This window comes from Haemaphysalis longicornis, unplaced genomic scaffold, assembly GCF_048455015.1.
Source record: "Haemaphysalis longicornis isolate Haplotype H1 unplaced genomic scaffold, Haemaphysalis longicornis Haplotype H1 scaffold_2, whole genome shotgun sequence".
Classification (NCBI taxonomy): domain Eukaryota; kingdom Metazoa; phylum Arthropoda; class Arachnida; order Ixodida; family Ixodidae; genus Haemaphysalis; species Haemaphysalis longicornis.
This window is the reverse complement of record NW_027526295.1, coordinates 137,173,553-137,198,813: the sequence shown is the minus strand read 5'-3', so window position 1 is coordinate 137,198,813 and position 25,261 is coordinate 137,173,553. Positions and strand designations below refer to the sequence as shown.

Sequence of the window (25,261 nt, the reverse complement as noted above, 5' to 3'; positions counted from 1 at the left end):
TTTGGGACCGGGTCTGCCGCAAGGATCGCCACCTGCTGTTTGGCGTACACTTTGTCTAGTGGGTGCCGGGTTAATGCTTTGAACCATTGAAATGTGATGCTAGGCCTAAGTTTCTAAACCTCAAAATGCGGCGTTAGGACTAACGTTCTGTGGCCAACAGCTTTACGTCATGTAGAGCAACGTCATTCTCATCCTACATAAACCAGTGCGTGACGGTTGCCGAAGGGAACTTCCGAGCATGACGGTAGGTCTATATAACTCGCGCCGTCGCACGTCTGCGTCACCTGCTCCCTCTGCTGTACATCGATCTGTAGCGAAAGGGGCCTAACGCAGCTGCCGCCAAGCTTCGCAGGGAAGCGTTTTAAGTTTGTTACGCTTCATTCACGATCACCATTATCGTCAGAGAAAGGTGCCTTTCCTGTAGTGCGGTTTTGCGTACGGACATCAGTGAGAGGCTGAAAGCTCTCTTTAAAACAAGATACACGCCTGACAAGAACCCGCACTAAAATACAGCGTAGGCGACGAGTATCATGAAACGAAGGCACAGGTCGTCTCTGTTAAAAATAACACTTGTACACAATGTAACAAATTAGCAGTGATCGCCCTCACGACTGCAGTTTTCACAAATTGGCTGCGCTGAGATAACTGGTGTGAAGTATCACAGTTTTAGCGCAAAAAGCGAAACGCTTTCCGCGAGGGCAGACCATTCCCTGTTCGTTGCTCCCTGTACAAGAGAACACAAGACGTATTGAAAAATGTGGTTAATCCTTCTTTCATTAGGATAGGTACAACACGAAAGTGAAATGTGCCTTCACCGGAGCAGTTGAATGTTTATTGTGCATCGATGTGAACTTGCACATCGCTATTTATATTTCATCGGTATGGCACGGTTAGACACTTCAACATTAGACACTGGATTACAGGCGCCAGTGCATTGCGTAAATCCGACTGAAATCACAGGCGCTCGTAAACCGTGCCAACGAAACTGAAGGGGTTGTCTGCGAATCGTTAGCTGAAGTCCCGCTCTGCTGCAGCGAAAGGAGCACGATTTGATGGTCGGCAGCTGTCTTGTGGGTGTGCTTGGCGACGAAAGTCCTGCGAGCGCGTCGCTTCCGCAAAGGTACCACCACTTCGGTTCTGCTCCGTGGCGTGTACGGCAGACGGTTGAGTTGCGACGAGCTCAGTTCGTGGAACGCAAAAAGCAGAGTTCACGGCCCGCAGCAGTAGCGCCAACTATGGGCGCAGATTACCGTTTCAACGCACTACTTCGCTTCGCCTCTCCCAGACAACAGCACCAACTGAACAGAGAATCATATATGGAAGAACATAAGGCGCGTTCGTAGAGCCAAACAGGCGTAAGTCATAGCCCAGTGGGCCAAGCACATCGCACCTCCCATTACAGCCAGAGTGATTGTGGGATCGAGACCTGGCGCCGCCGCGGCCGTGCAACTTTTTCTGGCTATGTCATTTCCATGACGGATATGACGTCGGTGAGCTCTTGCATATCCCGGCATAAAAAAAAAACATTCGTTTTAAAAAACAAAGTGCATTTTTTTTGCCGTCCCAAATAGTGCGATAACGCATAACTGGGCAGCTTTGAGAGCTTCAAGTATTGACCCGTATCAAGCAGGGCAGCACGCATAACAAACGTCAAACGCAAACCGCTGTGTCGGGCCCACCATAAATTGCTAAATAGACATCCTACGCTCAGCCTCTTAATGCATACATTCTTGCTACGCGCGAACAGCGCTTTGCACAATTCAGTGATGCGACAATGATTTAAACAGGGCTAATTCAGCAGCGACGGAAATCAGACATATTCGCTCCCCAATGACGTATTTCAGACACTGGTTCTGGGGCCCTGGTAAAATAGCGTTAACTCTGACGCCCGTTTACCAGTGCGGCGAACGAAACCAGTGCGGTGCGTATTCTGTCTTGAGCATACAGAGAAGTTAAACGAAAAAGGAGCGACAGTGAAACTTTTACACATATTTATGGATGGGCATTTTGCCTTTTACTCACAGACGAGCTGCGTCCTTCGTATTAGAAGCCTTGTGTATTTAGGCTTTCGATGAATAATTTTTAAATGAGCGATGGGGTTCCGTCAGCAAGCCGCTTAAACACATGAGCTCCAGCTTGCAGTCCTTGAAGCACGAGGCCGCAATAAACGCCTTCCCTCGCGTGCGCTTTTATCGTCGAAGCCAAACTATGGCGGCTTGTGCTGCCGTTTTGCCCAGTACCGTTGCCAGGTTCGTTTCATCAACTAAAAAAATTGGCCGCGTATCTGCTCCTTTCGTAGCAAATGCCGTCAAAAGACGATAGTCTTTATCGGCTTTTGCGAAGTAAATGCCTCCCTTCGCTTTCCCGCGCCCCTCTGATGTTGTTCCTCTTGCGTCGCGCTCCTCCCAAGGTAAACACGCCAAAGGTTTGCTTAAATCATTTTAAATTTCCCGCGTTCCACTGCTCCAAACCGGGTGTCTCGATGCGAACGCTGCCGTACGGCGAAGACGCGCGTTAATCGAGGCGCCCTACTTCAACGTTTATGGAACCGCGTTTCCCTACTCCACGTGCGTTGCAAGCAGAACTTGGAACCTATTTAGTGGAACCTTGCGTAACTGTTGCCGGTTGATTTCTTAAAATGGCGCCAGAAGCTATAGTGGCGGGGGCGACAGCAGGCGACGGCGGAGTGAATTCTTTTTCTGCAGTTGATGAAGTATTTAACTTCGCAAAAGTCAAGCATGTTTGATTTTTTTATAAAGGAACACTGCAAATATCACTTCTGTATTGATTTGTTGTCTCATATTTGCGTAATGTCTTGTTCTTCTTCAACAATGCTGACAAGTATGAACATTACACCGGACATAGACGGGTAGATTTAGCTGTGACTATATAAGACTATTACGCAGGCATTGTTTTGCTTTGGACGGGTGGCTGAATCGCGTCACAGACAGACAGACGTACAGACAGACAGACAGACAGACAGACCAAAATTTATGGGTTTAAGTAGCCCAAGAAAGACTATCGTCTTTAAAAAAACCTCCGTCGCATGCCTCCGCGCGAGGGACACGAGTAAATGCAGAGCATTGGGGGTGGTCACGTGGCGTAGGTTGTGGTAGTTGGCGGTGGTAGTTGTAGTTGTTGTTGTCGTAGGGGTTGGGTAGTTGGCTTGCGAGACGAGAGAGAGAGAGAGAGAGAGAGAGAGAGAGAGAGAGAGAGAGACGAGAGACGTAAGTACGTAACGTGTTACTTATTGCCATCGTTTGCACCCCTCCCTCTCTGCGGGGCAATCGGTTGGATCTTTATTATTATTATTTCTTTTCTTTTCTTTCTTATTATCCCTCTCGGGAGGGCAGTGCGCCATCGTCGAAGTTCATAAGCGATGGAAGCAACACCTTCAACCAGTACCGCGACGCTGCCGACGCGCTGCCGCGCTGCCGCGCTGCCGACGCCGAACTTCGTGCACGAGAAGCCGCGGCCAAACGTCAACGTCGGGCCGCGGATCCTTCGCTCGGGCAACGAGTATATTCGTAGCGCGCGCAGTAAAGGGAGAGGGGGTAGCACCTGCTGCTGCAACGCCTCTTTCAGCGCCGGAGCACGCGCATGCGCGCCCGCACCTGTTGTTGAGAGCGAGGAGGAGCGGGGGAGGGGCGCACGTGCTGGCTGGCTGCGACGCCGAGTTACGGACGCATAACATCGTGAGTTAAAGAAATGCTCTGCATTTAAAACGGGTTCTTTGAATGTTCCCTTGTCCGCAATGCAAGACATTGAGGCGGAGAGACGTGAACAGAGGGCAAAAAATGTTAGGGCAAGAAAACAAAACGCGGAGAAGGAGGAGGGAGGTGCAAAACGAAGGAATAAGTCGGACTCAGAAGACGAATGGCACCAGGCGGTACTTGACTATCTCGGTATACCGAGTCCAGAGGTGGCCGTAACGGTCTGCGCACCTCCCCTCCACTTCTATCGTCCGGGCGACGAGGAATACCGTTGACGTTATCACGCTGTAGTACGGCAGCAGGTGGTGATGTCCTGGATGGAAGATAACGCGGATACGTTCAGTTTCCCAATTGCCTGAATGCCTGAAATTGGTCAACTTAGTTTCAGAAAGCAGTTGTTTGCTGTACAAGTACACTAACCTGCCTCCAAACACAAACAAGCCATATGAGCACCTTGCATTGAAATGAAGGCAAGAAGTTTTCGAGCACAACGAATTGTAAAGTTTATTCTGAAGGGAGTAAAGCGGCGTCAGCGACTTCCTACGGTCCTTTTTCTTGTTATTGTTCAGCAGTGCACTATTTTTTTCTTCTCCCGTCTTTGTGTCTCTGTGGGTGACTCCGTTCGCACCGACTATGCAACGCTTAGAAACCTTTTGGTCAGATCGTAAGAGGGACTCACCTGTTAACATTCCAATAAGACTTAACTACTCCATGACCCACGGACATGAAGATCATAGGGCACCAATTCTAAAAGCTTTGCACTTGCATATCAATGGTCGCAACGGCCTAGTTTGTCTATGTTAGGGATATGTCACTTCTGTACTGAAATAAAATAATCTCTTGCTTGCTACATATAGTAGCAAAAGTTTGCGGCCTAAAGTTTTTTTCACCTTTAGTGGAAAGCTGGCGCCATCCAGTAAAGAGTGAATAAACCAAAATGCGTTTCTTGTTTTTTTCTAAGTAAGGAAGTGATATATTTCTTAACCAAGCAAACTTAGCCACCTTACAATAAATTTGTGAAACCTTTCGTATCGGCACACGATGCTTTTTAAAGACCGTGGACACTGAATTGCGAAGTCTCATAGGAATGTGAGCAAGTGAGTCCCCCTTAATAATTACTCGCCTGCGGGCGCGGTAAAATGTGCTCCCGTAATAAATGTCCGCCCTTCTTTCCTCATGTCTTTTTCCACAAGTTTTACTCCTCTCCTGCTCGAAAAATGCGTCAGCCTTCTCTAGCCGGAAAATGCCACTGCAGAAAAAACATCAACGATGGATCCTACAATGAAATGTTCCTGTTTGTGACTTAAGTTCACGGCACATTAAAGTTTTCCTCCTGTACAATCAGTAGCTGGTCACGCGACTGAGTTAAGCGACCAAGCCCCCACATGTTAAAAATGCAATGCGCATATCACAGAGGAAAAGATAAACACAGCCATTGCGCTGGGATTGCACCCCTCAACATGCCACATTTGTAGTAGTAGAATCTGAATTGAAATGGCAGAAGGGCGGTTAAAGCCAGAGGGTGCCAAAGTTATTTGTCGTCTCCACAGGTTCATACTGCTGAAGTAAAATAATCGTGGCATTGTCACGGCGGTTCTAAATGACACGGGTCAGGGTGTCTAGCAAATTGCCTAATCCAATTTCCGACTTTTTCATGTTTTCCATGACCATTTTTTAGTAGAAATTCCCTGACCTACACAACATGCGCCATTCTGTGTAAATGGTCCGTGAAGCATATAAAAAATGTAGAGAAAACACATTCTATCGTACGGGGGAAGTACATTTGTTGCAAGTGCCCTAATTCTCAAAATGCACTTTGATTAACTTCAGTTTGAGGTTTGCGTGCCTTCAGTTACGGTTCAGAGAGTTCATTTCATCTCGCGGGATAGAAGCTTCAAGTTGCGCTTCAGCGAGCACCTTTTGCTTTTCTTCTTGATTGTCCTGGCTCGACATGCAACGTGAACGGCATGATGCGTTTTTGCCCGCGCGATTCGGGCGCGTCGGCGTTGCGCGTGCGATTTTTTGACGCCCGTGTCGACGATTCGCGCGCGCGGCAGCTTCTGCCTCGCTCAGAAAATGACGCGCGTCGCGCGCGGCCGTGGGAGGAGCCTGACGACTTGCGCCCATAGGGAGCCGCGCGCCTCATGGCGGCAGTTTCGAAGCGCTTGAGACAGCCGGCTGGCTCCGCCGGAGGTGTTTACGCATACCATCTCGGCAGGTATTGCATGGGCGCTTTTACTAGCCGCGCGGATGATGTTTATTGCACCGTTTACTCCCACATTATAAGCTCCTTTACCGCACAAAAAACTTCGTGCGTGACTTGTGCGGCATTGTAGAGTGCGCTTAGAAGCGGTCGCTTGAGCTCCCGACACCCCTTCGCGGTCGAAGCCGCCGCCGGCAGCACTGCGCGCAGCGTGCGGGTGGTTCCGCGGCAGCGTCAGCGCGCCTGTGACCTGCGCGGCGCGTTTTCGCGAGCAGAAAACGCCCCATGCGGTTCACGCGTAAACCATGTTATGTTCCTTTCTGTATATGTAATTCTGGCTCCTGATCTCATCAGAAAAGTTATTTCAAGATTAGCTCCCAAAAAGCGCTGCCTTTTAAAACTCCCTGGAAAAAAAGGCGCGCTGTGTGTGTGATTTGGGCACCATCTACATCGTCCGTCTGCGCAAGTGCACCCAGAAACCTAAGCCAGCTGCGATCTGCGTGAGCCGCACGGCGAGTTTCTGCATGCGATTCGGGCGCGGTATTATCACAGGCGCGTCGACGATTTCGTGCCTGCGGCGGCTCCTTCCCTGCATAAACAAGTGCGTTTGTGCCTTGAGTAGCATTTTAAAGAGCGGTTAGAAGCGGTCTTTCGAGCTACCGCACTACTCCGCGGCCGGTGCCGCCGCCATGTTGCCGGCGCCTGCCGCTCGGCACGCACCGTGCGGTTGGTTTCCGCGGCGGCGTCAGCGCGCCTCAGGCATGCGCGGCCCGTTCTCGCTTGCAGAAAAACCAGAAAACGTTTCATGCGGTTCACGCTTCCATCGCACACGAACGGGTTGCGTTCGGTAGCTTCTTGGGGGCCTCCAAGACTGGTTTCCCCTATTCTAAAACTGTGTGGGCAGGCCCCGAGGTGGTTTTCCCTGACTTGTACTACGTGAGTAAAAAAAATTCCCTGACAATTTCCTGACTTTTCCCGGTGGCTCAAAATTCTCTGACTTTTCTCTGTTTTCCCGGTTTTCCCGGTCGCTAGACACCCTGCGGGTGTATAGGGTCTAGAATCTAAAGCAAGACGATAGACATGATGTAACATGAAGAAGAATGCCTTAAAACGGGAAGATGATTGGCGCATTTTCACCGGGAACAGAACCGCCTTATAGCCATCACTGCAGATTAGGGGCAAAAATCTCCGATATTTTCTAATACAAAAAAATTGATCAAAAGGAATATAGAATAACGTGTTATATTAAATCGAACATTGAAAGAAAGAACCGGGGATATCTGCATATGCACACTGCCAACTTTCAGCTCGTCAAAGGCCGCACGCGAGTATTCGAAGACAAATAACCGCAAAGCGTTTATTTAGCGCCACGTTTGGCCCATAACATAATTCTATCACTATGCTGAACTATTTATTCACGGTGAAGAGTAATTAAAAATGGACTTTTGAAATGAATAAGGTAATGTCGCAGCCATCCTGCGCCTGGACAATCTCTCTTGTGCAGCGGAAAAACGGAGCCTTTCAGAATGCATGTTCTGGAAATAACATCATGGACTTCACGATACGAAAAAAGGCGGCCGAAGTGTAATTAATTTAGTGTAACCAGCTGTGAACATGCAAGTACAGAAAACAAATGCATTTTCTGTGAAAGGAAAATTTTAGTATTTACGCTCCGCAATTACACGGGGACTATGGAAATCGCCCTAGCGATGGACACCGAATGAATGTTCACACACCCAGGATCTTTAACTTGTGCCGAAGTATCGACCATTGGGAGTTCATTTCTCGTCTCCATAAGAAAAGAGGCCGGCATGCCCGGGACGGACAGCGATGAGGGTTCATTCTTGTTAATACTAGTGCTTGTTTATTTAGTACTTTATTAAATATTTTAGTGACTGCCATGGCAGTGCCGTAGCCAGAGGTGGGGTGTTTCGGTGTAAAAACACTCACGGAAATTTTATAACAGGCGCATCCTTCTCCCCCTCTTTCCGGTTTTTTTTCCGCCCAGGATTTTTACTCACTTCTGTTATAACTTTAAATGTAAAAACGATAATAAGATAAAGCGAAAAAAAGGACATTGGTTGGGCGCAGCCAATTTTCTAAATTTTTTTTTTCGCCGGGTATAACACCTCCTGAAAAAAATTTCTAGCTGCGCCACGGGCCACTGGGGTTTAGTATCACCGAGATTTTGCTTTTTACGCTATTTGGGGTTAATTGTTGTTGACAGTAGACTTGTTTTATTTGTGAATGGTGGTAAATATTTACACATCTGTGCAGCAAAGTGAATGTGCCTTCTTACTGCGGCTACTCCGATTCAACAAATAATCAGTGGTATGGTTTTTTGTCCGAAACTATAAAAATAATTTGAATCGCAACAAATGGATTCTGGGCACTAGAAAACGCCGCCCAGACACCCTCAAACCATGCAGGACAATGTGTTTTCTAAAAAATGCACCTCCTCAGTGCATAACATCCTGCTCAAGGCACAACAGAATGCAAAAAGCAGCTTGCGTCAAATGTTACTCAATACATCTGTTTTCGCGATGTGGCATTCATTTGCTCCATATTAAGAGCCCGCTTGGAGGGTAAATTAAAAAGTAAGAGGACGCACATTCGTGTGGATTTTTAAACAGTTCTATTACCACAGTTGCTCAAACTATTCCTCTTTCGGAAAAGGAGCAAACGGGTCCCCACAAGAGCGGGAAAACACTAACCACAGGGCAGGGCAAAGGCCAGGTGGCAAAGCAGGTCGGCCAGGTAGTTCGGGTGCCGCACTAGGCCCCAGAGGCCGGACATCGTCAGCCGGTTACCGTAGGCGTCGGCGAGGTAGTCCACACCTAGAAACCGGTAGTAGCACTCAGTGACCGTACTCACAACAGACCACCAGTAGGCACACTTTTCTATCATTTATGTCGCGGATTTCCCTGTTCTCTACGACATGCCACAGACAGCCGAGACAAAAGTTGCCTATTCTAGGTTGGATGCACCACCATGAACTCGCAGCGACCAAAAAGTTTATTACCAGTCTTTCTGCCACGTCGTAAGGGATTCCAGCAGCAATTGGCCAGTGACTACGCGACTTTCAAACTGTTTTGTGCGGCCACTGTAATGCGTGTTCGGTCTCCACAGAAACGTAAGTGTGAAGAAATTTTCTTGTGTTTTGTGTGTCACTTATCCTGTCCTTGTGGCAGATAAAAGAAAGAAAATCAGTTATTATGGGCACACAAAGTTGTTTACATGCTTTGAAAGCGAACGCCAGTGGATACTGATCAGCGTCTTCTCAACTACCTAGTACCTGAGTCTCTTCGCTTTCGTTTCTTCGTCTTTTGGTATGGATTACTCGAACAGGCCGCCTGATGAGGCACGCCTCCACCTTCCCAGAATAAAAGTCATGCGAGGTTGAGGTCAGCCTGTTCTACTCACGTGCCTTCACGTTCACCTCTTACGCAATACGGAGTGATTCCAACTTTCATTCCTCCTTGGGTAGCGTTTGCAAATAGCGCAGTGATAATGCACTGTAATTTTAAATTGGAGAGCCGGGTTCAAATCGCATGTGAGCCCAATTGTGTCATTTGTTTACTTTGAAATGCAGAGCATTTCTTAGCCTCGCCTGTTCCTGCGTCGGACGGTGTCAACAGTTTCGCGTCCGCAGCAGGTGCGCCTCTCCTTCCCTCCTCTCTCTCAACAGCAGCTGGCGCGCGCAAGCGTCGTAGTCAGCCCGTTCGCTCCGTCGCGGTCTCGGCGTAACAGGTGCGTGATAGCAGCGCGGTGGGGCGTGGAAGGGTGCGCGCTGCTTGCGCATGCGCGCTCTCCCCCCCGTACTGCTCTCCCTCTACTGCGCGCGCTGCAAATATAGCGGCTAGCGGTCGCTCGTGTTTCAGTCACTGCGTTGCTCCTTCCTTCCTTCCTTGCCCACGTTTACTCGTGTCTGCTACTCCAGCATCACGGAAGAAGCGATGGAAGCAACACTACCTTCAATCAGTACTGAGGCCCCAATGCTCTGCATTTACTCGTGTTCCCCTCGCGGGAAGGCGCGGGAATTTTTTTGCACCAGTGCCCATTTCCTTGACCAATAGACTGCAACAACAACGACACTTTTTCACGCAATGAGGGGCCTTCCACTGGAGGAAGGATAGAAAGAAGGACACTCACCCAGCCCCCTGCAATCGGGGTCAGGCCAGTTGCGCCGAAAGCGGTACTTGTGCTTGTGGGCGAGGTGCATCCCAATCAGGCCAAGCACTGTTCCGAGGAGAATACGGCGCATGAGAAGACACGATGGGATTCTTACAAAAATGTACTCACGGAAGATCGCTGCGATGAAAGCGAGGCAGTAGATCGGAAGTGTTGGAGGCCGCTGCTCATGCAAGAATTTGGGCGGCAGCACTCCGAGGAATGGCACAAGGACAAGCTTGCTCACCACCGACACGTAGCCCATGCCCTCATCCGTCACAAAGGCCGAGCTCAGGAAGTATTCCTGCACGAGTACCCACACCCATACAAAAGGTTACACAAGGAGGTCATCAGGGAGGAACACAATGAAGTTTCAACAGATGGCTGCCATATGAGTCCTTCTCCCTGAAGACGAATTTTCTAGGCTCAGACGGAAAAGAGCAGTGGGTTGGATTGCCTCTAAATTCCCGAAGGCAAACTTGAGTAGTGTTTGACGGAAAAATAAGACTCAGAAAAACCCAGCTAGGCCCTGCAACATTGCCGCCATCGCTTGCAGGTTCTGTTCCTTCATGACACTGTTCTTCTGTTCGTTCAGATTCGCTATGAAGGCTGCAATGCCGGATGACGACCACCCTTCAGAAAACTAGGAGCAATGGTCTGTGAAGTACTATATAAACAAAAAAGTGCCTAGAAGGAAGCTCAATGCTTTCTAACCCCAACAGTAGGCCGGCTAACCATTACAAACACAAAAAAGTAGCTTGCTACTAACGTTTCCCCTCTTCCTAATGATGTATATTTTCTGTGTCATATTTTTCCTCCCGCTGATAGGTCAACGCGAAGTGACAGGGGCAACGGCCCGTAGTGGTGTTAGCGTACGCTAGCTTTGGAGTGTTAGGAAACTACTTACGTTTATGAAAAGCGGCTTGCCTGCATGCCTAATGGCGTAATTTGTTCTGTCAACATATGGCTCGAGCATTAGAGTGCAAACAATTGGTCGCGTATCTGCTCCTTTCGTTGCAAATGTCGACGAAAGACCATAGTCATTCGTTGACATTTGCAAGTAAATGCTTCCCCTCACTTTCCGGCTCACCTCTCATGCTGTTTCTCTGCCATCGCGCTGCTCCCAGGGTAAACACGCTAGAGGTTTCCTCGATTACCGCTTTGCAATGCTCCAGGCCGGGTGCTTCGATGCGAACGCTGCTGTACGGTGGAGAAGCGCGTGAATCGAGTCGCCATACTTCAACGTTTATAGAACCCCGTTTCCCTTTTCCACGTCTGTTCCAAGCAGATAGTGTAACCTATCTAGTGGAAACTTGCCTATCTGTTGCAATTTGATTCCTAAAACGCCGCCACAAGCTACTGTGGCGTGGGCGACAGCAGGTGACGGAGGGAATTTTTTTTCTGCAGTGGATGTAGAATTTGCTATCGCAAAAGTGTCACTAATGTATTGGTGTATGTAAAAATGTAAAAATGTAAAAATGTGGGTATGTAAAATTATCACTTATGTATTGAATTTTGCCTCATATTTGCGTATTGCAATATTGTTGGTTCACAATGTTGACACTATGAACATTGCCACGGGAATTAGACGTTTAGATTTGGCTGTGGGTATAGGAACCTATTTTGCAGCTTGTTTCTCTTTCGCCGGCTGGCTCAATCGAGTCACAGACAGACATAGAGACAGACGAAAATTTTTGTGCTGAAGTACCCGAAGAAAGACTGTTATTTTAAAACAATATCACGACCAAGTGCTTCCCGCCGCCTCGAACGGAAACTACGCACAGTTACGTTTAGGTTCTGGAAACAGCATTTGTGATGTAATCATAAGGTTGGGGAAGTCTTTTTTTCCCGCACGAACAAATTTTTTTTATCACAATTTACGGAGAGTGTTGTCTCGATAAAAAAAAATCTTGAATTTCTTAACAGAAATTCAGAAGGATCGACATAAAATCTTCAATTTACTAACAGAACATCAGAAGGATCGATACAGTTTCACAATTTCAACGACCCAGCAGTACACTTGTCATACAGAAAGCCTCCACGGAGAGCAGGTATCAGACCCATTTGAATTTATGTTATCAAAGCTGCATTCAGGACATAGTACGTAAATTGCGCGGTATAAGAAATAGATTCTGTGAGAAAACCGCCCAACTGTTACAGTGGCCTGTTGCAACTTGCTATTTTGTCGCCGTGTTTTGGCGTCGCTGCGCGCTCTTGTCGCGTGCTGTTTTTACGTTTCGCTGTATTGACGCCATGTTCATTTGAAGCGTGCTCTTCTGTCCCTGTGCTTTTTTGTCGCGTGCTGTTTTGACACTGTGCGATATTATCGGTGTGTTTTGTTGCGTGCTCTTTTGTCGCGTCTTTTGTCGCGGTACCTAATGCTCTAATGCTCTAACCAACACACTGAAAATGAGGGAAAAGGGGGCTCATTCAGAAAATCCTTTCACTGACCTCGTCGAAGAAGAACATGCAGACGTAGATGAGCTGGCAGCTGGCACTAAGGGCAAAGCCATGATCGAAGGAACCAGGAGCGCTGTACTCATCCCACGCCATAGAACCAAGAAGGACAACCTAGCACAAGGGACAGGCAACAGGCCAAACGTGTCTGAATCAATGAAGAAACCCCGCCAACTGTAATCTGTTTGCCCACATAACGTTGAACCGGAGTTCCTCAATGAAGAAGCCGGAGAAGACCAACCCAGGTGAGAAGCCCGCAGCGGAAGCACAGGGTTGCCAGGTCGTAGCCCTTGTCAATGCGCGGCGACAGTTCCCGTCCCTCGACAAAGTCGTTCAGGCGGTTGCCTGCACAAGCACGAGAATTGAAAGGTCAGAGAGACGGAAGTCACAAGTCAAGTGAAAATGTTTTACTCCACTGCTAGAAGCACCCAGAGATGTAGACAAGCAAAAGTACACAAGAGGGTATGCAAAAAAACAACAACTAAGGATAAATGCATACCTACCTACGTCAAAGGCGAAAACATCTTGAAATGTGGAATTGTAAATTGGCAGTGTTGATGCGATGGCAGCTGTAATAATGACGGCCACAATGGACACAAATCCACTTCAGTGGACTTTTGTCCATTGTGTGCTGGTATGTTGGTGTCGCAGCCGAATAGAAGCTGGTGAATAGGCATTAACGTTGGGACGGAAGCTGCCATTCTCACTGCCCAATTTCAACGGCTGGGTCAGGGACCGATCTCCTGACCACTGGGTGCTCCGTAGCCAGAAGCTGAAAACCGTTAATGTGGTAGCCCCATTACGCCATCATGAAACACCTGCTATATCACCCTAACGCATTGCCAGGGGAAGTCAATAATTTCGCATTCAAATCACGCACGTTAGAAGACATCTATGTGCTTCGAAATAAGTGTTTCATGTGGCCTATATGGTTACGGTCAAGGAGCTTGCCCGTCACTAGTATCCCTAGTTTCGATTTCCATCCCTGCCACCGTTATCAATGCGGAAGTATTCCTCCTTGTTCAATTAAGAAAACCTATGTCTTTCTGTAACGCTTCATGTGTCACGCTTTGACTACACGCTTGAATGTTGTCTGGTAAACCATGAGAGTTAAGAGGCTAGAACAATTGCTAGCCATTGGGTCCTCTCCTCATATGCTGCTGCGTTCAGTACCTTCTTCTTGATGACGTTAGTCACGTGTAAAAATATGAATGGCATAGGACCTGCGTGGGAGCTGTATTCTGTACATGCCTTGTGTACTTCGCATGCTGGTGACTGTCTGCATTGAGCGCGTTATGAACAAGAGAATGTGTGTGCGTGAAGGAGTCAAACACAGCAAATGCGGTACTGAACGCATTTGCACGTAAGTTCAGTTCTCGTTGAAGCAAGCGGGCAGAGAATTGAAAAAAAGGTGGGACGCAGCCGCAACACAAAGCGGTCTGAGTGGCAATGTTCACTACCAGGACGCCCGGACATGTAGAAGCTACGAGCTTCCCCATGGGCGCTCACGACACAGCACAAATTTGCACGACGTTTACAGAAAATGCCGAGCGTACGTGTGCGCGTGCCTCGCGGCGACCGCCCGGCGTCGTCCAGATTAGCGTGTGGGTCTACGGCACATGAGCTCCCGTCTTCGTCGTCGTCGTGTAGCTACAGGCGCTCACGGGTCATGCGCGCCGAAGACGGCGACAACGAATTAGTCGACCATTCCGCCAAAGAAGCGCAGGTCGACAGAGGCAAGGACGCGCTACAAGGGAATTTACCCTACCTTGCATTGGTGTCGGAATACGGCTACAATAGGGATGACGACGAGTGCTACTGAATAAAAATTAGCAGTCATAGCAGTCATAAGCAGTCATAAATCATACGCTACCATGTACTTTCTTGGTCATTGCTTTGGAGTGGCGCCCAAAACGGCTTTGCACTGCTGGGGTCCGGCTGCTCCCTCCATCCAGGGATCCGCTCTCAGTGTGCGGAGGGGCCAGGTCGCTCTGCTCAAAGGTTTACCCTTGTTCCCCTCGGGCAACGTTCGTCCGTATTTTTTTTTACCACAATGTTGGGGCTATACTTGCCTTCCTCTCACCTTCCTAGTCATTTTGTATCCGTTTTTTCCCGAATAAACCGGTTATTTCAGTTTTCATGGGGTCACGATCCTTCAACGGGCTGGTTTGTGCTTGTGAACATTTCCCACATATGGGTGTTCTTTCAGAGGTTATATAATATTATATGACACGTAAAACCTCACGTATCCTGCTGTATTTGGACATGCGAATACACGGAGGTACAACAAACCCGTTGAAATCCGGATTCACTACTTTAACGCAATGCTGGGAAAACCTTACCAACGGCTACATGCGTGGTAATTTCAGTTTATACAATGAATTTACCCTTTTGGTACGCTGCGAAAGTGTGGCACATCAAGCGATTACACATAAGGCAATTGATTTTCTCATTCAATAATGACATGTGGATGGAGCATTAAAAAATTAGATCACTTTCACTCTGTGAAGATGGATAATTCGCGAAGTTGGTCGCATTCAACGTTCTGCACAAAACAAACCACATCTGTTTGTACTTTGCTATTGAGCGTTATTCTTCACCATTACACTGAATGAAACTTAGAATGACTCGAGCCTTATTCTAGGGAACAAACATGGGACTGTGTGTTTGCCTACCATGTCGTCGGCGTCGTACTGTCTGTGTAACACACCAAGGCAATCCGCTCGACCACTGACGACACCGGACAGATCTCATTCGGCTGTTTGATGTTCACGTGTAAACTCCCGCCCGCACAATAAACATGCCATTAGTGCAGGCATGAAACCTACAGCTCCGCGTGCACGCCCCCCTTCCTCCCTCCACTCCCCGCACGCGCACGGATAATCCGGCAACAGTTTACGTGCGCGAGTTTAAATCTGAAAGGCGCCGGCCAATAACAGTTGTGAAAGAGAGGTCATCGGTGACGAAAAAGAACACCAGAGCGGCGCCGAGAAAAGCGGCTCCTCCGGAATGAATAATGGGACGGGGGTAGAGGTGGTCACACATATACTGCATCGCAGTAAAAACCCCACCGATGTTGCCCGGCGGGTAGACGTGATCCCACGGTGCCCAGCGGCCCTTGACGTAGAGCAGCAGGGACAGAACGTTGGCGAATACCAGGATGGTCAGCAGGAGCTGGAGGTTGTACCGGTACGGTATGGTCACGGGGAAGCCGTAGTACGTAAGCACCCCGAACGCTCCAACCGTCACCAGCAGGTTCGCCCAGCCTGCGCACAGGAACGAAAAGAAGCAGGAGGGGGGGGGGGGGGGGAGAGCAAAGGTAACACGTCACGGTTTCCGAGTGATACGTCACCACCACGTGAAGCAGCACGGTTCAGCAGAAACTTTCTCTTTTTGGTAGCTCCTACGCACAACAGCGCCAGCAACAAAGCTACCTACCTTTGGTAATGTGGTACGGAAAACTCCTGCACTCACTAAACAGCAGTCAAAACCGAGAACTACCCTCGATACCGTTAGAGAGAACCGTGGTGCCTCCGAAGCGCATGGATTTCGCTCCCTGGCATGGCTCGGTCTCTTGCAAGCAGCCCGAATTGTTCTCGCGCCATGCGGTACATCGCTAGCGCATTTGTTACACGCAATTTTGTTTGGAGTAGGCTGGCTTGGTACATCTCGTTATTAGTCACCCTTGACTAATCACATTGACTCGCGCAACACATTTAAAGTAATTTAACGAATTCTTTACCTGAAAAAAAATTCTAATCATTTGATTGATTAGTAGGTTTAACGGGCCGATGCTTCGCAGACGATGAGGCGCACCGTGCTGGAGGGCTGCAGATTAATTTGAACCACCTGGGGATCTTTAACGTCCGCCGAAGTATTGAACACACGGCTGTTACCGTTTTTCGCCTCCACCAGATAAGCGGCCGAAAGTTGAACCTGCGTCCTTGGGCTCAGCATCACAACGCCCTTCGCCATCACTTCGCCACCGCGGCGGGTCCAAAAAAGTTCTCCATCAAGAATGCCTGACGAACTGAAGTTGGAGAAGCTCCCAGGGCTCAGAACTGGAATAAAGTGCCAGTATGATGGTGGGGAAGCGTAAATTACTACTTATTAGCCCAAGGTCACGAGTTCGATTCCCGATGGCGGCGGCCGCTTTTCTAATGGAGGAGATGGAGGCGAAAAGCAAAAACGCCCGTGTGCTCGAGATTTCGCTTGACGTTAAAAGTCCCCAGGTGGTTAAAATTAATCCGGAGCCCTCCAGTACGGTGCGCTTCACCACCTGCGTAACGTCGGCGCGTTAAAAACATCATAATTAAATCAAATAAATCAAATTAAGAGTTACTCCGCCCTGTGATGGTGGATGGCGAGCGGAGCTGTAGAAGTGCCCTTTAACACATGGTTACGGAGTTTGCAGGTATTTTTCATCAGTTTTTATTATGGTAGTGACTAGAAAATGGTGGCTACTTAATAAAACCTTGAACGACAAGACGTTTATACTAGATGCCAAACATCAGGCTGTCCGTTACCTCTCGTTGAAGTCCACTTATTGGCAGCAGACGGGAATTCTGAATGTTTTAGAACTTCAGTGAGAAATGCCCCATTATGATAGGTAAATAAAACTAAGCGTAATGACGGAGTTGAGTTATAGTGCGTACATTTCATAGATTTTTTTTCGGAAACATTTTGATATAACAAGAGTTACGCTCGTTTTCTGTAACCATGCTCATCCCGTAAATAACCGTGTATTCACAGCATGCGGGGATTCCGCAACGGTAATACATCATTCTGAACTTCGAAAATTATTCATGTGATGTAAAACAAACTCACAGTCTCTTAGCGGAGAATTTTCATTTGATTGTTTCTGGGCACGTTTTGATGAACCAACAGGTACGGCCGTTTCTGATAAGCATGTGCCATGAACTTGGCTCTGCCGCAAGGCTTTTCCCCGGCGCAGATTTGTTGACATCTGCGACAAACTCACGGACTTGTAGTCATTAGCAGTATAGCTGTAAAAAGAACGTATAGTTTAACAATAGGAAAATAGAATACGCTAATTGATCGAAAAACCCTTAAGATAGCAAGCACACGAAGGGGGCTACACATGGCGCTGCGTATTCTTAAACTACCAGGTCTGTATATCGCACAAGAACCCGGAGACATAACATTTGCACTGTCCAAATAGTGGCCGTTCTAAGATCTCTATCGGCGTTTTCCAACCTTCTCAACCGACGATGTGTAATACCGCAGGGCGAAGCGGTTCCAATGAGTCTACCACCAAGCCTACCCGGAGCACACGTGAAGCAGGCGACGAAAAGGGCGAGGAGGTACATCCAGCTCACCGTTGAGGGAATATTCGTAGGCGGTGTGGTGCATGAGCATCTTGGAAGGGAAGCCCTGCACCTTGCGCCCCAGGGGCAGCGCTTGCACCAGTGCCTGGAGGAGCAGGAACACCGCGTAGCCCGGGTACAGCATCCAGTGGAAGTATAAAGCCACGTCCTTCGGGATCGCGGGGGCCTCCATCACGGTGCACTGCTCCTGCGTGCACCAACATAGATGGGGAGAGAAGAAAGTTTCATAAAAGGCCGATGGTGCTGTCGCTTTGATCCCGGCTTTATTTTCCTCTATGCTAATAAATAACGCGCAAATCTAGGCAGAACGTGTGAGTTGGAAAGGGGGGGGGGGGTCAAGAGGTTCTCGACTTTAGGTCAGTTACAGTAGACGCTCAGTGACCGTGCCTCCCACCAAAAGGGGCCGTCACTATGAAGGAGAAGTTATATTTTCACCTAATCATCACGGAGCAGCAGTGGCCAATGAGTCACACCGTGTGAGCGGCGATTAGAACTGGTATTGTCTCGACCATAACCATCAATTGCATACGTATTGCGCAACCCAGTCTCATATTCACTGAACAGTCCGGATAGTATTAAACAATAGCGATTCAGAAGACGACATCGTGAGATGCACTGTGCTGATTTTAGTCGACACTGGGCCCACGCATAACACCGCGCGAACAGCAATCAACTACGCGGGAGACTTAGCTTCGCCCAAAGCCAAGGTTATGTGGCCTATGCAAGTTCGTAACCGAATGACCGGCCAGAAGGGAGGCATGCTAAAGATAAATAAAATCCGCAGTGTCCCGCAACTTTCCCCAATTTTTCGTGGCTTCTAAACGGTAAAACAACCGAGGCAGGGTTCAGACTGTTACCGCAACTGTCGTGATACCTTTAAAGAATGACGTAATTTCACGTCTCAGCCATTCGGACTGCGTGACATGCCATTTTTCTTACGTTAATAGATCACGATATGGATTTTGCGTCGGTACTCTGAACATAGCCCGACGCTCAGTTTAGCTGCAATGGGTGCCTAATAGAGTGATTTCGGGCAATCCTCGATTCACAGTTAGATGTCTATATCGCTGGTAAACCAGCTGTCACAGAGCCGCCGCCTTCGCCCCATCGCCAATGCGTTAGTCTCACGCCCTACCGTTAAGCTGACGTTAAGTGCCATTTCAGTGGAGCATGTTCAACTCCACTCGCCTCTTTCGCTTCGAAGGGTCGACTCTAAATGATAGATATAAACAGGGTTGAGTTATGTTAACTTCAAAACAGTACAAATCTGTAACTGATTTTGGAGTTTTGTGAGTTTTAGCTTTTATGTGTGTGCCTTGATGTTTCAGAGTGACAGTGGTTGCGTCCAAGTTCGTGACTTGACACCGCTCCAAAGCGTCGTCGATAGAACGCGTCCGCTTCCTGGCAGTGATGTGGGGGTGGCGCGGCAGCGTCCATATTACAATTTCTGACCCGTAGTATTGCGTCGGAAAAATTGTATCATTAAAAATTATTGTAAATGCTCCTTTTGTGTGCCTGTACCGTGCACACTAAATCGCACTTGTTAGGAGTACACCCGTGGTTTAAGTGGGCTGAAATATTGATCAGCACTGAACGCACCGAAAAAGATTCGTAGCAAAATGGCACAAACTAAGCATCTGTTATTAACGTGACTGCCAAACCCACTTGGCTGTTAATAAGAATAAGTAGGCAAAAAAACTTCCAAGCTACTCCTGCACCGTACCAGACACCGCCCAGAAAGGGTCTAAAATGAGCGTACGGCGAGCCCGCAAAGTGAAGCCGGTGAATGAGGCAAATAAGCTCCTGTGTCCACCAACGATTGAAACCTAAACAAGTAGGTCTACAGGCGCCTGATTTTTAAAAAAAGAGGCACAGTACAGGGCTAATACTTCATAAAGGTAGCCCTTAGGGTGTAGAAGACGTACCATACTCCCCCCCCCCTCCTCCCCCCCCCCCCCCCCCCCCCCCGGGCAACGTCACGCCAGTGCTGTGCACGCACATCCGCACACTGGCCACTCAACACCCAGCAACACTAATCCCTCCTGCTCCGCCGTTTCACTTTTGCCGCACTAAAGATGACGAGGAAAGACTTCCCCTGCTTCTTTTATTTATATACTTCGAACAAAGCAGCCAAATTGAGGTTATTGTACGAGGACGACCCCACGTTTGTGGGGGCCACTCCAGCATGACGATATGGCGAGGATATTCCGAAACAAAAAATGTGCAGCAACACAGAGAACTATCTAACTAATGTGCAGCATTCTTACACCGCATGTCCTTATTGGGAATTTTTTATTACCACATATAGTTATCAGAGTTATGTTAAAGTTTCGTCGCCTTTTTTGTTATTCTCGATAATACTGAATATTAACACTATGGTAGCAATTCGGTGCCTTAACTCCGCCAATTATGCGTTTTTGTGCAGCAGGTCATTACACGGCTGATCCCTTCTCACGATTCTTTTGTTCGGGTTGCTGTCATTTTTTGCAGGCTTTTTTATTTTCTTATACATTTCTTTTTTGGCGGGTGGCGGTGCGTAAGATCTAGATTTTCGATTTCCTAAGTTCGCTTCAAACATTGTTCTACTTTCCCTATATTTTGGTTCTAAAACATTTCGTTCAACCGACTGTAACGTATCATGTGTTAACTCTGCCAATTCTGCATTATTGCAAAAATGCAGGTCGTTACCTGTCTGTCTGGGACTGTGGGGGTACTTGGGAAGGAATGCTCTGCATCAAAATCCTTGGCGGTGCGGGTGAATCGGGGTGGTCAAATTATCACTCAGTTCTAAAAAGGCCCACGCCGCGCATACAATGGCCAAGAGCGGAGCTCGGGGGTGCGCACCATTCGGCAGAGCATGTAAGGCAGGGTAACCATGGGGGGCAGGAAGGCGAGGCAGAAGAGGGCCCTGATGGTGGCCAGCACACTGGGAGGCACCCGCACCGACACCCGCACGCGGCCGAAGCGAAGCGTGGACACCCCCTGAACGCCGCCAGTGGTGCTCAGCTTCAGGTGCTGTTTCTTGGATGTAGACGGGTCTCCCTTTCCGTGCTCCCCTTCCAGCTGCGAAAAGGGAGGGAGTGGAAGGAGTGGCATCCTTGCGCCATCCTTGGGAGCACACAAAGAATGTCGGACGCCAAGAATAATGAAGAAATCTTTTAGTGTACATTAGGTAAGGCCACCAGAGGAACAGCAGCGACAGTTTGGGCCCTTACAATGCGTGCCGGAGCAACAAGGTTTTTTTCACATTGCGTTAAGCCTCTCCCGCTCAGCAATGCCACTCGAATTATGCATACCCTGGTTATTTGTATTTTTAACTTACGATTTTCACGTAACATTGCATAATTACGTTTTATTTGTACTTCATATTGCCTATAATGTTGGTCATTGTCATTTTTTCTTGCCTTACTCCTCAAGTAATGCCTCGGGCACTGAGGAAAAAAGAAATTAATAAATAAATCAAATTTTCATACACTCAGGAAATCGACGTCCGGAGACATGCGTAGGCATTTTGAGGCTACTCCTTGCATAAATCAGCATATTGCTACGTAATACATGTCATATGACCTATCATCATCACCAGCAGCAGCAGCAGCCTGTCGAAGCCCACTGTAAAGAAGGCGTCTCCCACAGATCTAGAAGTATCCCGGTCCTGTGCTAACGACGACCACATTATCCCCGCAAACTTCTTGATCGCATATGCCCAGCTAAGTTCCTGCCGCCCCCTGTTACGCCTGCCTTCTATAGGGATCCACTCTGTTACAATTATGACCAACGTTTTCCTTCGTGTTACATGCCCTGGCTACGCCAATTTCCTCTTCGTAGTTTCCACTAATATGTCCTTAACACGTGTTTGTTCCCTCTCTCACTCTGCTCTCTTGTTGTCCCTCAACGTTCCACCTATCTTCTTCCGTTTCATTGCTCGCTGAGTCGTTCTCAATTTAAGTTGAACCCTCTTAATGAGCCTCCAAGTTTCTGCCCCGTAGGTGAGTACCGGTAAGATGGAGCTGTCATACACGTTCTTCTTCAGGGACAATGGTAGGCTGCCATTCATTATCTGAGAAAGCATGCCGAATGTACTCCATCTCATTCTTATCCTTCAAATTATCTCTGCATTATAGGTGGGATCCGGGGTTACTACTTGGCCTAAGTAAAATCTTCCACTGCCTCGTCTCCTATCTTGTACCGCTGTGCCCTGCGGCGGATATTGAGCATTACTTTATTTTTCTGCATATTACTTTCCAGGCCCACTGTTCTACTCTGTTTGTCCAGTGCGGTAATCATGCTTTGAAATTATTCTCCCTAGTTACTTAGCTACGCAACGTCATCAGCAAATCTGATGTTACTCCGGTAACCCTTACTTCCACCTGCTCCCAATACAGTGCTCTGAATACCTATTTTAACCATGCTGGGAACAACATTGGAAAGATTGTGTCACCTTGTCTGACGCCCTTTTTTATGGGTATTTTACTGCTTTTCTTATGGACGACTATGGCAGATGTGGACCCATTGTATATATCTTCTAGTATTCTTTCACACCGCCGCTCGATGGAAACAAGGTTTCCATCGAGCGGCCGTATTTTACGTAACGTTCTTCTATACCATAATTCCGTAGGTCCTGCATGACTGTTCATATATCCACCGAGTCAAAGGCTTTCTCATATTCCATGAAGGCTATATAAAGGCGTAGAGTACACTCCGCCCATTTTTATATCAACTGATTGACCGTGCAAATATGCACTATTGTTGAATGGGCTCTGCGAAACCCTTCTTGTTCGTTAGGTGGACGGAAATGTAAGGTGGCAGAAATTCTGTTAGCGATTACCCCGGTAAGTATCTTGTAGACGACTGACACTAAGCTGTTCCTCTTGTAATTTTGCAAGTCGTGCATGTCAAATCAAATCAAATCAAATCAAAGTTTATTAGTTACATGATAGTGCTCAAATACATTGGAGTGGTACAGAAAGAGGTCCCGAAGTGAAGCACTGCCGAGGGGACCTCTTATTATTGAATGTATGACAAGTGATTAATATTAGCGGTTTAACCATTATTGCAGGCGTACAATTTACAAACAAATGTTCAGAATCGGCAGACAAAATAAAAAAAAAGAAAGGAAGAAAATAAAGAAAGCAAGAAAAGAAATACAAAAAAAAGTAAAGTAAAAAAAATAAAAGAAAGAAAGAAAATATAGAAAGGAAGCAAAAAAAAAGAAAAAGGAACAAGAACGTTTGGTGCAATAATGAATACTTTATAGCACACAAATACCAATGTGAAAAACACATGACTATATAAACTACCAATGCTCAATTACTTCAACAAAATGACCACAATAACAAAAACGAGCGCAAAAAACATTTTAAGCAGAATTAATATAACGACATTTTCCTAACGCAACATCGGTTAGAAATAAAGAAAGGTAACTGCAGTAAACAAGAAATAATTGAAAAAAAAATGCCAGGTAGTTTTCAGCAGTTATTTTCACAATACGAACGAAGTAGACGCCTAAAAGTAAAAAATGATGCGGTTGATTTGATTGATACAGCTAATTCATTCCAAAATTTGATCACACTGAATTCGACAGTTAGTTTTCCATAGTTGGTGCGTATTTTGGGGAGCAACAAGTTGTTTTGAAGCGCAAAACGTGTTTTGTTGGGGTTCGAGAGGGACGTCCTGCTTAGAATATATATGAAACTGGGGTTGTTTATAACATGATGGGGCGTGATTCCTAGATTGTATTTTAAAAGACTGAGTAATGGTAGAAAATTAGGTTGTTTATAAAGTGGGGTAACGTGAGCGTTATAGGGGCTGTGCGCATGATACGTACAGCCTGATTTGGAACGTATTGCAATGGGGCGAGATGAGAACTATATGTAAGTCCCCATGAAGTTATATAGTAGTTTATATGACTATAGATACAAGCATAGTACAGAGTAATTAAAGTAGAAGTACCAAAGTATGAACGGGCCTTAAGAAGTATTCTAATACCATACGCAGTCTTTTTCGCTAATGAATTAATGTGAATATCGAATTTTAGAAAGCTATCCAGTTCAACACCCAGGAAAGTGCAATGACTACTGGGAAAAATGACGTGAGAAGAAATGTAAATAGGTAGAATAGTACTTGTTTCCCTCGGATTTGAGCTAAAGATCATAAACTTGGTTTTAGAGGGATTAATTGCTATGTGGTTATCATTACACCATGCTTCATTTTGCTTCACGTCATAATTTAATTGTTCCGTTAGCAAGTTGATTTGCTTATTCGCGGTGAAGACAGTAGTGTCATCAGCGTACAAAATGCAATAAGTTGCTGGTCTAAGACAGGTTGGAAGGTCATTAATATAAACTAAAAATAAAGGAGGTCCTAGAATTGATCCTTGAGGGACACCGATGTTAGTAGTTTTGCTAGTAGAATTTACTCCCGATATACTTACGGTCTGTTCGCGATCCTTTAAATAACTTTGGATTGTCTTCAAAGCTGGGCCTACTATTCCATATGAATTAAGTTTACTAAATAAGATAGCATGGTTAATAGAGTCAAAAGCTTTAGTAAAATCAATAAATACCGAGCCCACATATTTACCTTCGTCAATTTCTTTTTTAATTTGATCTACTAGAGTGATTAGAGCAAAGTTGGTAGAATAACCGCGAAGAAAACCAAATTGTCTTGGAGTGAGTAAATTAAATTTTAGAAAATATTTATATAGGCGTTGTTCGAATAGTTTTTCTACCACCTTACTGAAAAAGGGCAAGATTGAAATTGGACGGTAGTTGGCTAATTTCCTCCTATCACCCTTCTTGAACACAGGTGTTATCGTACTACTTTTTAGCTCCTGAGGAAAATTCCCGGTCTTAAAGATTAGGTTAACAATAAAAGAAAACACTTCAGATATTATCGCGGCGTTTTCTTTAATGCAGTTTGCATGAATGTTATCTTTACCGGGACTAGCATTTTTTAGATTAAGAATAGTCTCCCGCACTTCACCAGGATTTGTTGGGAAAAGAAAAAAAAAGACTGTCACACGTGGCGCGGGTTATTTAAGCCTGCGCGGTTTGTACAGGGGGTGGCCGAGAGAAGTATGAACTGAAAGCATTCGCTATGTCGACTGGGTCACAGAAGACTTTGCCATTATCATGTACTTCTGTAATGCTATCGTTATTGGTGCTTTTGTTCAGAAAAGAATTGATCACCCGCCACTGCTTGGCAGAATTGTTACCGGCTAGAATTATCTGTTGTTCGAAGTAGTTTCTTTTTGCCTTACGCAGTAAAAGAGAGAGCGTGTTAGAGTATCTTCTGTAACGCTCTTTCAATGAAGTATTATAAGGCTGTCTTTTGGTTTTTCGGTAGAGGTTATCCTTTTTCCTTAAACTTTT

The 25,261-nt window shown here is 46.9% G+C and overlaps 1 protein-coding gene across 1 annotated transcript in view; it reads right to left on the bottom strand.

The window, feature by feature from the left end:
- Positions 1 to 3,461: 3,461 nt before the first annotated feature.
- The window catches only part of LOC144168310 (delta(14)-sterol reductase TM7SF2-like), a 61,913-nt gene continuing 40,113 nt past the window's right edge, over positions 3,462 to 25,261 (bottom strand). Inside the window, exons 5-13 of the mRNA XM_077697320.1 lie at positions 20,736 to 20,954; positions 17,883 to 18,078; positions 15,615 to 15,809; positions 12,785 to 12,888; positions 12,538 to 12,657; positions 10,219 to 10,390; positions 10,069 to 10,155; positions 8,631 to 8,753; positions 3,462 to 4,026 (exon numbers count right to left, since the gene is read on the bottom strand). Coding sequence (XP_077553446.1) covers positions 3,866 to 4,026; positions 8,631 to 8,753; positions 10,069 to 10,155; positions 10,219 to 10,390; positions 12,538 to 12,657; positions 12,785 to 12,888; positions 15,615 to 15,809; positions 17,883 to 18,078; positions 20,736 to 20,954 — 1,377 coding nt within the window. The 3' untranslated portion in view covers positions 3,462 to 3,865. The remainder of the gene's footprint in view (positions 4,027 to 8,630; positions 8,754 to 10,068; positions 10,156 to 10,218; positions 10,391 to 12,537; positions 12,658 to 12,784; positions 12,889 to 15,614; positions 15,810 to 17,882; positions 18,079 to 20,735; positions 20,955 to 25,261) is intronic.